General features: G+C 41.9%; 1 protein-coding gene across 3 annotated transcripts in view; it reads right to left on the reverse strand.

Annotated features, from left to right (window-relative positions):
• The window catches only part of RBPJ (recombination signal binding protein for immunoglobulin kappa J region), a 143986-nt gene that overhangs the window by 46647 nt on the left and 83354 nt on the right, over window positions 1-13985 (reverse strand). Inside the window, exon 1 of one of the 3 annotated variants that reach the window (XM_041402714.1) lies at window positions 11243-11271. The exons of 1 other annotated variant lie outside the window; for it this stretch is intronic. In XM_041402714.1, the coding sequence (XP_041258648.1) occupies window positions 11243-11262 (20 nt within the window). In that variant the 5' untranslated portion in view covers window positions 11263-11271. Of the gene's footprint in view, window positions 1-10910; window positions 11090-11242; window positions 11272-13985 lie in introns of those variants that run through there. One more of the 3 variants, XM_041402716.1, reaches the window with a different exon arrangement.

Consider the following 13985-nt stretch of genomic DNA (forward strand, 5'->3'; position numbering starts at 1 on the left):
TCAGTTCTTTTCAGATTCATGGTTCAGTTTTTTTCAGAGAACTAGTCAAACTGAAAAAGATAAACTTTTAAATTTAACCTGATGCAATACTACTTTCACAACTATGAAACTGACAAGTCTAACCAGTCTACCGCTAACTCTAAGTGCCGTCCAGCAATATGGTGAGACATTAAGGCAGGAAGGCCAGTTTAGTTTTTCTGATTATACACTAAGTATTTAACAATCAAAAAAAAGTTAAGATTTTTTCCAGAAAAAACATGGAACCCAGAAACATTAGAAAAACAAGGGATATACCTAGAGCTTTTCTTCTTCTATATTTTATTTCCACATGGAAATTCAGGCTATGTTCAAGGAACGTTCACATAAGGACTGGCTTCATACTCTGTCTTGAGAGGTACTTTGAGCATATCTTCTGAGGTCACCTTCTGTTTACTGCAGTCTCAAAAGCCACAGGCAGTGCAGCAAGTCCAAAAGAATGACTACTACCCTTACAGCACAAGGGACCCAGTAACAAGAGTTGCCCTATACTTTCTAGGAGTCTTTAACAAGCACAATTGACTGTAAAGGCCTGGTCTACTTTTCCTTTGCTACCATCTGAAGTATGATTTATCCACAAGCTGACTGGTAGTAAAACTCAGTAAAACCTTTTTTAAATGTTTCATAACAACTCTTTTGTTTTGCCTGCTAACTGTTGTGAAATACAGGTATTTTGCCCATTGGAAAAAAAAAAAAAAAAAAAAAAAAAGCAGAAAGTTCTGATGTTTGTTTTGGCATAGTTCTCACGTTTGTTTTAACACAGTTCTTGGTATTTTGAGAGTGCTGCTATCTAAACGTAAGCACTGGGAACACTAATCTTATTTATTGTATTATCAAAACTGAACATGAGCCTGGCCAACATCTATATTATTAATTAAAACAGATTATCAGAATAGGTTTTCATGCCTTTCCTGCTTTAGGTGACTCTTGAAGCAAGAAATTTGCTTTAGCTCTAGAGAACTGTCTGTTTTTTTCTCTCTACTTAACACATTCTTCTATCACTCTTACAGACAAACTAAGAGACACGTTACCTCCACAATCAGCAGCAAAACAATTAACAGAGGAAGGCACTCTTGTAACTTTAGTACTCATACAAAGATCCCTTGAGCTTTTATACTGTGATCAGAATTCCACCTCAGTATCATCTGTGCTGACTAAAACAATTTGTCACAACACGTCAGGAGTGCTACAAGCCTCTTTCAAAGAGGAAGCCTTATCCCAAATACTTATTTTGATTAACTGCTCTCTGTGACTTATTAGTAAGAAAACTGTAATGCACACATAAACAAACCAAAACCAACATCAACCATACAATAGTAAATTTAAAAAAAAAACAAACTGAAATGCAAAAGGAAAATTTTAAAAACAAACAAAAACCCCACACACAAACAAAAAAAAAAAAAAAAACCCAAACAAAAACAAAACAAAACAAAAAACCACAAGCAAAACCCCAACCAACCACCAAATCAACCCCCCAAACCCCCAACAAACTACAACAAACCAACAACATCCCAGAACACAAATGCTGACAGAGAAGTACTGCACAGCAGAAGAAAAGAATTTGGCCAAAAAAATACTTGGACAAAAAGACGTGTCCAAAATAGTTTTGATGTATCCCCATAACTTCTGGAAGACATTATGTTATTGAGGATTTTACTAGTCGTCACTGTGTATCTATTACAAAACTAAGCATGAAAAGAAGCAAACACATGCAGAATAATTGCAGTCTCTCACCAAGCCTCTTCTTCTCTGTATTCTAACACTCATCACTGAAACCAGAGCTGGGTGGCAGATTTGGAAAGTAGTAAAATATTTTCAATTTTGAAAATAAGTACCTATACAGAATAATTTCTCCTGCAGTATAAGGACATGGCAACAGCACACTGCAGCACTACCTCATGTTATTACATGGCACATTTATCTACTGGTCGTGCCCTAACCACGGCACCTGTCTCAATTATGTAAGAGCAGCATCTCTAGTGCCCACTCTAATGTCACCCACTATAACCAGAACACATTAATGAATACAGCCACTCAAGTCTTATTTACCACACCTTTCTGTTATGCAGATGAAAAACCTAAGGAAGTCTGATTTCTCCTGACCAGCTTTCATGGCCGCAGTTGGGAGAGATAACATGATGTCACCTGTCAAAACCCAGCAAACAGCCCATAACTACACCAAGTACAAGAACAGAGGCACGAGATAGTAATTATATTTCTACCTCTCCACAGAATCTGTTTGACCTTGGCAAGTCACTGGGGTTTTGTGCTTGTTTTTTCATGTTCAGGACGTGAGGAGCTTTTACGCAGACGGCTGGAACAAGAATAACTGAGTAAGGCTAATTATTATTTCTTCTGCCTGGCCTTAGAACTCTTCCACAATGGCATAAACTCAAGAGTGTGCACAAGCACCTCCAAGACTCTAGCCTTAAATTTGAAGTTCCCTTTATGTAAGATCACCACTGAAAGCAGTAACATGCCTTACCAAGACAATCTCCCCTGTAATCCATAACTAATAAAAGCTTAGTTTCATCACAAATTCTTCCACTAAACAAACAAATTTAACCTTATTTTCTACACTGGTAGCTCCCAATCCATAATTTGCAATTTGCAAACACTGCCTGCAAGATCCTTTGCCACTGCTTCCAGACAAAATTATATTACAGAGTAAAAATAAGAGCTGCCAGGAAAAGGAAGTAGGGTATTTTCTGAAGAGTATCTTTTATTCTGTGCAGTTTCTATGGTTCGGCAAAAATTAGGGTCCAGTACTTTGCACAATTCAATTCCCTCTTTAGGCTTGGAAAATCCTGAATTTCACAGCAACCTGATCAAGTTTCATTTCAATACCAACTTTTCCTGGTAATCTCCCAAAACACCACACACTAAAAATATGCCACAAGTATGGCTTTGAAAAAAACAAAGTGCAGATGAAATGTCCTACAGACCAAGCAATGTTACCAAGAATAAAAGTAGAAAGACATTTTTTCTGACACATTCAGAAAAATGTCTATATTTGTCTGTACTCATAAAGGAAAAAAATTTGGTATTCATTCCTCCACTCAAATAACTGTAAGAAATTAGATTAATAACCAAAATACCAACTAGGATCCATTGTAGTATATACCCTTTAATCTAACCTACGAGAAGTAGAAAAATTAAATGAAGAACCAGCTATGATCTCATGCAGAGCCGTTAAAAATTATTAGTTGCTAATAGGGCTTGTTGCCTATTTGAGAAAGTGTTCTTGATTTTCAATGCACTGATGAAATACCACTGCATACAAACTAGTCATGCAGTACAACAAAATGGAGATAAACTATTGCTCCTGAATAAGAAACAAATGAAGAGAAGTTATACCATAACCACAACCCCTGTAAGGTCTTCATGTTTGCCAAGTGAAGCATGTAAACAACTTTAGAATCATAGACACATAGAACACTCTGAGCTGGAAGGGATCCACCAGGATCATCAAGCTCAATTCCTGGCCCCGTGCAGGACAACCCCAGATACACACCATGTGCCTTGAAAGCATTGTCCAGATGCTTCTTGAACTCTGTCAGGCTTGGTGCTGTGACCACTCCCCTGGGGAACCTTTTCCTCATATCCAATCTAAACCTCTCTTGACATAAATTCAGGCCATTTCTTTGCGTCCTGTCACTGGTCACCAGAGAAGAGATCAGTGCCTGCCCCTTTGCTTCCCCTGCGAGAAAACTCCAGGCTGTGATGAGGTCTTCTGGTCTCCTCCAGACTGAATAAGACACTGATCTCAGTTATTCCTCATATGACTTCCCCTCTGGACCCTTCACCGTCCTCACAGAGCTCCTCTGGATGCTCTCTAAGAGCTTTCCATCTCTCTTACACTGTGGTACCCAGAATTGCCCCCAGCACTCGAGGTGAGGCTGCCCCAGCTCAGAGCAGAGCAGGACAATCCCGTCCCTTGCCCCCCTGGCCATGCTGTGCCTGATGCCCCCCAGGACATGCTCGGCCCTCCTGGCTGCCAGGGCACTGCTGGCTCATGTGCAACTTTCTGCCAACCAGGACCCCCAGGTCCCTTTCCAGCCCCCACTCCCCAGCCTATGCACATCCACAGCTGCCCCATCCCTGGCACTGACCCCTGTTAAATTTCACAACTGGTGACTGCCCAGCCCTCTAACTAGCCAAGATCACTCCGCAGGGCCTCTCTTAGTTTAAATAACGATGGAAATACGGACTTCAATTCAACACGAATGTTTCAAGCCTTATCTACATAAAAAGACATCCTCAAAAAAGAGCCTCACACGCTTCCTGAAGACACGTGCTGTTGAATGAAGTGTTCAGGCTGCTTTAGAGAGAACAAATCATGTCCCAGCAGCATGCCATTCACTAAAAAAATCTTATTAATCAAACAGTAAAACATGATAACAATTATATATTATACTAAAATTTTACAGATCAGTCAAGCTTTTAAAAAAACTAAAAAAAAAAATCAGTGTTTATCTTAATTTCTCTTTATTTTATATTTTATGTATCATTTTAATAAATATGTAATATTGGAATATATTATATATATATATATAATCATTTGTCTATAGTAAGGATTTCAATCTGCAAGCTTAATCAAGAGACTTCTCACACTGTGCATACTGAAACTCTAACATTATTTTCTTTCTTGGTAAAAAATTTACCACCACAAATATGTAGTTTATACATTTACAAGCATAAGAGCAAGAAGATACATGGCCATATGTCACCATCTGGATAACTGAAGTGCAGTTGAAGAGTATGAAGTATTTTTTAGAAAATGAAATTATTTTTAACAGTACAAATAGGCTCTGAAAAATGGCTGTGATGTGACATAGCAAAGGTGACAAAAGAGTTTCCTCAGATGGTGAAGGTTACTTAATTTATTTTGTAAAAGGTAGCAACCACAAAATACATACACAAAATATGAGTAAAGAACACCACATAAGTAGAACCCCAGGAAATGAGAAACTAGGTTCAGCCCCTACTTTTCCAAGACTCAGTAAGAATATAGGGATATGGAAACTGCTTCTCTTAATAATTTCTTCTTCAATGAACTGTATTGGCCATTTCCTTTTCTGAATTTTTACATTAAAAAAGATAAACATAATTCTATATGATTTCCTTACTACGTATCATCTTAATTGTTAATTAATGCAATTACGTTCAAGGTAAGGATGAAGTGTATGACATTATAATGCTATAAGCATTTCCACATAAAAATAATGGAAGTTCACTGAGATCAAGAATATAATTTATAATTATAAAATTGCCTTGAAATACTATACACTTAAAAGGCATATCCACTTCTGCCAACAGAATTAAGATTTCATCTGACACTACAGCTAGTGACATTTACTTTTTTCTCTTTTTCACCTAAACATAAAAAAGAAAATAAGTAATTCTATAAAATAAGTAATTCTATAAAAGCCAGCATACACAACTGCTCAATTTTTAGAAACATTGAAATAACAAATTTAAAAAAAAACCCAACACTTAAAATACACCTTCCCTGTGAAATGCACTTGGGAGGCAGTATTTCAGCACATTAGTGCCATATAGTTCAGTTAATAATGTGCTCGCAATTAACATCCAAATAATTTGGGTTTGCAAGTACTACGAACACAGAAAACTGATGTCCTGAAACTGTGCATAAACTACACTCTTCATGCCAAGAGAGATTCTAACAAACTGCATAAGAGAATACTTGTTTTTGTATTAAATATGTATTTTAAAAATTCAAATGATGACCTATCTTTTCAAGTTTATCTAAAACCAAACATAGCACAGAACAGGTATGCATTGCACCATAACTGTAAACTTCACCAACAATGAATTAGCAACTATAAAACATTTCCTCAAAATCTTTACCTGTGAAGACATCACAAGTCTTTTAGAAAGACTCTGTACACACCTACAGGCTACTTGCTCTGCTTTTCACAGTTTTTTAAACATAGAAATTGGAGTTCAAAACAATGAAAAATAGTCCTAAAATAAATTACTACTGCAAAATAGAAATTTGCAAGTCAGAAAAAAGAAACTCACTCTCATTCACAAACCCATGATCATTATGCAGTTCATAGCATGGAACAATACTTAAAAGAGAACTATTTTAGCAAAGAGATATCAGCAAAGGATATTGCCTTTTAATTGGCTGTAGCAAGCACACACATACTATGCCAAATACAATAGTCTACAGATTATTTCTGGAGAAATCAAGCTATAGAAAGATTATTTTCAAACTTTCTTTGTGCTCTCTATCTACCAGAATAAGTCAAACAACAAAGAGCTACTTAACACAGTGAATAAACAGCAAAAGCAAATAAAATCCAAATTAAGACCTTAACTCCATAAAACTGCTTCTACTGAAAGCAGAAGGTTAAAAGGTTAAAAGGAGTATTTGCCAGCATTTCAGAAGACTCCTTCAAGAATACAGTGCTCACAAGGATTTCCCAATAGTCTGACTTGACAGCTCTTGCTCCTTGATAACGATTTAAATGTTAGTCACACAAAACCATCTACTCATTTGATTGTCAACAAGTTTTTCCCAATCTTTAACACTCATCAGGTGCATATATACAATACAATAGCTGTAGTTATACTACTACTCAAATCTTAATAAGCACTGTTTAAACCTTCAGTGACAGTAAAACTGTAGCCTGAAGAAACTCATCCATGAATTCTAGTCCTATAGTCTACATCATCCTGTTTCCACTCCTTAAGCTTCACTGAAACCATGCTAACATCTCTTGCAGCCTAACCCTATGATGAGGCTCAGAATCAATATGTATTTGTTATCTTCCTTGACCTGTCAAATCACCCAAGACCACCAGCAATGCTTCTTTTCCAGAAATAACTCTCCCTCATTCCCTTGGCGTTGCTGCTCTCATGACTCATCCCTTATCACTGTTCTTTCAGTGTATCCTCCTGAAGGAGCCTCCTCATCCACCTGTATTATTTTATGAATCACTTCCTAGGCTTTGGTCTTGCATCCCTTCCCATCTGTCTTCATTCTATCCAGAACCAGGATTCAAATTCAACCATGAACTACCTGCCATCAATCAGAAATATTTTTTCTATTCCCTATCTCCTGTGCTTGTCCAAGTCAACACCCCAGCCTGAGTCTCTCTTTCCCCACACTGAAGCCTCACTATCAGCTCAGCCTCAGCACAGACAGCACGCAGGTCTTATTCACTCCCCCATTCCTTCAGTCTCCTGTCCACTACTGCAAGTCCTCAACTAAGCATTAGCTCTCCAATCTAGGTTCTCTATGGGTTCCAGAAATAACCTGCTGTTGAGATCCTAGCAGTGCCCATCACGTCACTCAGATACCCCTCTAGTAGCTGAAATTTTATCACGTGACCACAGAAGTTCACACCTGAAATAGTGAAGCAGTCTTCTTCATTTTTCAAGATCCAGAATTGATCCTTATGAACATTCCTCTCCCGATAGCTTTTTACAGCCAGATCACACAAGTCCTTCCCCATCTCACTTCTTCAGCAGCATCCACTTCACTCTCTACTTCAAGACCCTCATTAGTCAAGGTCCTCATTCTAAAACTACTAATCAGGATGTAGATGAGGTTAAAGTTCTGGTGAACTGTTACATTTTCACCTCTGAACTTCTTCCCTCTTGCCCTTGTGGTTGGGAGAGCTCCATGAAGCAGCACCCTCTTTCAAAAACCTCCTCCAAGTTTTTTTCGCATTTCTCATTGAAAACAAAGAAATAAAATGAAATAAAATGACCAGATTCAGCTACTATCTACACTACTACTAAAATTCACAGCACTGATGCCAAACATTCTCCTGTACCATCACAGATCTCAGGAGTCTTCCCTCACCCTTAAATCATTAAGCATACTGGGTCAGGAAACCCTCATAACCACTGAACTCCAGGATGACTAATTCAGACATGGAACTTGAATAGCTTGTTACTTAGAAATGTGACTAAAACAATTTTCTACTGTACAGTGCCTATGGAAAACCAGCATCATGCCAGCAATAAGCCTACTCCAAATATTTTTGTCTTTTCCAAGGCTTCTCAACCTGTTTAAAAATACTGCTACATGTATACTGCTATTACAGAGGTTTTAACTGGCAATTGAGTACTTAAGACAATGCCTATTATGATTTCTATCTCTTATATCTGAGGTGGCTTCTACTATCTTAAAGATCAGGTTGTCCCAGGCTAAGAAGACACCATTGCATACTTTATGTCACTGTAAAATTACAAAACTAAGTTCATGGTGCTAGAGATTTTCTCTGTCATACAGCTTTGTTAGACCTAGCAGAGCAATTTTCAAACTAATAGATGCCTACAGGCATTTCTGCAGTATAACAATTATTTAAAAACAAGTGGTTTGCACTCAAAATACAATTAAAGAAGCATTTTCATTAATTTTGTCATCTTAAAATGATATTTCCCTAAATTGTTCACAACCAAAACCAAAAATACTCCACAAAACCCCAAAAATACTATCCTATAATCCCAGCCATAAATTATCCACTTCTTTTAAACAGTATTTGTGAATAGTAATTCCTTTTAAGTTACTTGTCTGATGTTTCTGTTTACTTTCTCACCGTATCTGGTTCTGACACTGTGCAGTTTAGCTTGTCACACTGTACATATGCACAAGTTCAATCAAAACCCTCCTTGTGAGGCAGCAGCACGAGTGTGCCACATGCTGCAAACAACAAAGCAGGAACAAACTCTGACTGCCCCCCAAAACTGCTGCAGGAAATTCCTACTATTCCATCCCAAAAATGCATAAACCTATGTACCAAAACTTGAACTAAAGCATATAGCTTTTGCAGGAAAAAGAAACAACCTGTTTCATTCAGGTAACACTGACTGCAGAAGAGCCAAAAGCTTTACCTCAAACTTGAGCACTCATGTGATGCCCACTCAAATGTAATGCAGGATTTGCAGATCACATTCTTCAGCTATTGCTTTTTAATTTCAAACACCTTTTCTCCCCTGTCCAACTAAGTTTTTACAGAACAGTCCAGAAAGAAAACTCCTTATACTAACTATTTTGAAAAAGAAAAAAAATCAGCTACTGGAGTATCATCAATTTTTAATCCTAATACACACAGACAACTCAGCATCAGAGCCATTCTCCAAAACCAAGTCATTTAATAAAAAATAACTTAAAAAATCAGGCTCCTTCATGCAATATATCTACAACATTAACAAAAGTCAGCATATTTCATTTTACCTATACTGGAAGTATTTAATAAGAAGAAAACAAAATTATTTTTCCAGAGAATTATTTGACTTATAGGCTCAAACAATAAATGCAGCATAAAATCCTAAAGTACAAACAACTATTTCACTCTTGTTAAAATGGTATTTTTTTCTACCGCTCTGATTATTTGATCAGTGTTTCTAAAATAATCCACAGTTGTTCTGTCAACATTTTAACAGACATCTGAAAAGGATAAAACTAATGTCACAAACATGACAACACTTCTGACAATCCTGTAATAACCAATAAACAAAAGGAAATGGAACCCAAATATTCAGATGAGTAAACTAATAGAAACATAGAAAAACTTAATTGCTAACTGGAGCACAGGCTAATAGTTATAGCAAACTTTAAAAGCATTTGTTCTCTTCTTTCCAACCTCTAAACTAGTCCAGCCTCTAAACCAGTACACTCCAGGAATCACAACAAACAAGATTAGCTTCCCTAAAGAACATTTAATTGGGAAATTGTGTATCAGCCTCAAGATACCTTCATCAGGAGAGAAATCAAGCAAAAGCTTCTATTTATTTTTTGACAAACTAGAGTGAGGAATTGGAAACACTATTGCAGCTAATCAAAACAACAAAATACCATAATGCTACCTTCTTCACGAGAACAAAAGCATCAACCAACAACTCCACCCCACCCCCAAGCAGGCTGTTGCTCTCTAACCACAGAGCCAATGCTGTAGACAATGTAATCCCACAGGGAAGACAGAAGGTCACAGACACACTGAAATCTTAAAATAAGATCCACGTTTTAGAAAGACCTAGAAGTACTTTAACAAGACAAAATTTCATTTGGAACAAACAGGTGGAGTACAGAAACAGCCTGTTCTTGTCCTGACTGTCTCTTCCCTCAGCACAGAGAGGGAGGTCACACTTGCTCCACGGAGTCCAAAATTAAGGATACGGCACTTGAAATAAGCAGCAGCGATCAAGATGTGGCAAGGATGGCAACGTGCAATGTGACACTGCAGGTGTGATTGCGTACTGTATACCAGCAGTGGGTCTGTTATTATTCATCAGCTGTAGGTGGCTAAGACGGTGTCACTTATTACAGTGACACATGCTGCAGCTGGCTAGCCATGATTAAGTATTACCCAGTGTGGCTGAAAGGGATGGAGACTACCATTCATTACGATCCAGCGTGGCTCAGCGGCGTAGGGAGGCTTCTACCCTTCCCTGCGCCGCAGCATTTGAAGGAAGGCAGCTAAAACTCAACAAAGCCCCGGGAATGGTGTGCAGAAAGGAGAGAAAGGGAACCTCGGTGGCCCAGGCTGACGGAGCGGGTGTCCTGCTAGCAGGGGCGGAGAGCCCGCCCGCGCTCGGCGCGATCGGGAGCGCTCCGCCGCCAAGTGACAGCGCCGGGCCGGCCCCGCCGTGCGAGGGGCGCTGGGGCCCCGCGCTCAACTTCCAACCACAGCAGCAAAAGCCTTTGTCCGAGCGCTCCCCGTCCGTGGCCGGGGGAGCCTGGAGGACCCCCGCCTACGGCGGGACGAGCCAGGGCGACCGAGAAGGGAGAACAGCCCGTGCCAGCCCCAGGTCCCCTCCCAGCTGGGCTCCGCCGCTCCCCTGGGAGCCCTCAGAGCGGGACCCGCTCCGAAGCGGCCGGGATGAGCACTGACCCTGCACGGAGTCCCGACCGGCGTGTCCGTGCCGGAGAGAAGGAAAGCAAAGCGAGCGCCCAGACCCGCCGGGACTCCCGCGCCGCGGGGCGGCCGGAGAGCGCGGCCGCTGCCGGGCCGGCACCCGGGGCGCCTCCTCCGTGCGCCCACCCGGCGGGACCCCAGCCCCACGCGGTTTGCGCCGCAGGGCCCGCCCGCGGGCCGTCCGGAGGGCAGTCCCCCGTGCCCTCGAGCGGCGGCCGAGGAGCGAGCGGGCGGGCGCGGCGCGGCCTCGCCCCGGCAGCCCCGGGCGGCGGCGGCTCCGGCGGGCGCCGCGAACGCCCCGCACTCACCCTGTCACAACAGGCGCCATCTTCCACAAACTCTCGCCAAAACTCCTACTCTCGCGAGAGCGCCCCCCTCCCCGCGGCCCAGAGCGCGCGTGCGCGGGCCCGCGAGACACGCGCGGGGCGGGGGGGGGGGGGGGGGGGGCAGGCCCAGCCCAGGTGGGGATGGCTGCAGGTACCTGCGCTGCTCTGCGGAAGCGGCCACTCAGACGGGGGGGGGGGGGGGGGGGGGGTGGTGGTGCGCACCGCCCACTCAGCGCCCGGGCTTCTCCCCTCAGACACAACAGCCCGGGCGTGGGAACCGCGCCGCTCTCGCGAGAGCCAGGCGCCAGCCGGCATGCGGAGAGCGGCGCAAGTCTCGCGAGAGCGGAGCGCGCTCTGGGGAAACCGAGGGATTCCCTCTGCCCGCTCGCGCGTCCCGCCCCCGCCGGCGCGAGGAGGGGCGGAGGGGGAGGAACCATTCGGGACGCGGAGGGAGGGGCAGGGCGGGGCGGCTTCTAGCGCGCGGGGATCGCCCACGGCCGCCACTGCCTCCACCCCCCCACCCCACACCCCTGCGGGAAGTGCGCGTGGGGCCGCCCGCCTCGTGCTGCTCGCGGGCCTGGCACGTGCGCGGCCCGGAGACACCCGCGGCGGTGCCGGGGCTGAGGGGCCATTGGCGCGGAGCGGGGCGGCGGGACAGGGCGGACAGAGCTCTTTGTCTAACGATCCGTAAAAAGAACAGGACGCTGCGATTTGGAGGCACAGCCCTTAGGAAGACCTCTTAGGTTCCTTACGTGGAATTGTTAACATCATTTTGTTTTTAGAAGTCGGTTTTACATTAAAAGCCCTGTTTCATAATTTTGTTTTCATCTGCAGCTGAAGTGCGTAAGATGCGTTTGTTTAGCAAACAGAAGCAGAGGCGACTGGCAGAGTCCCAGCCAGCGGAGCGAGCCCTGTGGCGACAGGCGGCTGTGTGGGCACGGGGACAGGCGCTGTCTCACACGGAGCTGCCGGGCCGTGCTCCGACGTCTTGATACGGAAAAAAAAAAAAAAAAACAACAACAAAAAAAAAACCCACAATTTTGTATTCATTTAAGAGTATTACCCCTTCAGGGTGCGGGTCTGGTTGTCCATTAGGAGACCAAGTTTGAAAAACAATCATTTTACACCAAGATTTCTGTCTGTTTCAACTTCCTCTGTGTTTAGTATAACATGTCAGTCTAACTTCAGGACAAATGCTACGCTGATTAAAGATTGCTGAGATTCCAAAACCCACATCTTTTTTATTGCGTTAGCTCTGTACCTCTGCTGTCTTCCAAGTTAGGGGAAAAAATAACATTTCAGTAATCCCATAAATAAGATTTCAGATTTCTCGCCCACATATGCGCTTCACTGTTTATACTAATTCAGTGAAGAATGTCTCAGATAAGTAAAATCATGTTCCAAGAGATTCCTTGGTGACAGAGTTTTCTGTACGTGTCACTGTACAAACAGCTATTGTCTCCTGTCATTAAGGGACTTTCCCCGTCATGATTTCCCCCTCCTCATTAGATGCGAGAGGACTTTGATTGGCTCCCTTGTACGCACAGTTCTCGGCAAAGGCACAATGCATACTGGAAATCCTCTGTATTGTTTGCAAAGAGCAATTTATAATCCCTTTGGAAATCTCTTCCTAAAAACATCTCTCTCTCTCTCTCTCTCTCTCTCTCTCTCTTTTTTTTTTTTTTTTTTTTTTTTTTTTTTTTCTTTTCTTTCTCCTAAGGCTAAAAAATGTTCTCAGCTCATGCTAACTCCATTTCATTAAGAATAGTTTCTGGATGTTTGCCATGGACTGTCTCTTGATGGTTATTTTATGGGGCCCCTCTTTTAGTGTGTTTTGAATCAAACTGGAAAATCTAAAAATACAGCACACAACAATCTGCAGTATCTGGCCTCTTTTAATAATTTGCAATGAAAGCACTTTGATTAATAACCAGATTAATTGGATACTGGAGCAGGTATATTATTTTGAAGAATTAATAATCATAGAAACCATGGTAGTCCTTTCCATCACTGACAGCAGTGCATTATAAAACAAATAACCATTGATTTTATTTTCTTAAATTATAAATGATCTGCAGTTTAAAAGGCCAGGAATACTATTGAAATCAAAAACAATAGCTTGAACTTGATGTGAGTAGCTGGTGGAAGAAAAGATAATAAGCACAAAGGTTTTTTTAGTATTGTTTATGCATTGAATTTTCTTCTTGCTGCTAAAAGTTTGTGTTTCACATCGAGTGTGAACAATTTCTATTTACTTTATTAGAAACTGAAAGCATCCACTACCTCAGGGAACTAGACCTCACCTTCTGGCCTGTAACAAATATAAGCACTTCCAGAGCTGAGGTAGAAAAATTTAAATAGCCAGTTTACAACATTTAAATTTTTGTGTTTGCTATGCAAATCAGTAGTTTGACTTTTTGATTTAAGCTCAGCTGAGGTTGTCAAAAGGGTTCTGAATCAGTCCTGTCACTTCAGAGACAATTTGGAGAATCACAGCTTGGAGGCATCTTTGAAGGATGTGATTTCCACAAGTGTTGGGCCTCACCCCTGTTCCAAGCAGATGCCCTGCCAGGTGACTCCAGCTGTGTGCTCAGAATCATTAGTTACCTTTGGAAATGGAAGGCTGTCCATGCAGGAAATCCAGTTTACTCTCACTTGTGGACTGGGGGACAGGACCACCTGGAACTTGGATTCACCAACATGAGCGTATATGGACAGAGCCACT

This window comes from Onychostruthus taczanowskii, unplaced genomic scaffold, assembly GCF_017590055.1.
Source record: "Onychostruthus taczanowskii isolate IOZ18803 unplaced genomic scaffold, ASM1759005v1 scaffold2, whole genome shotgun sequence".
NCBI classification, from domain to species: Eukaryota; Metazoa; Chordata; class Aves; order Passeriformes; family Passeridae; genus Onychostruthus; species Onychostruthus taczanowskii.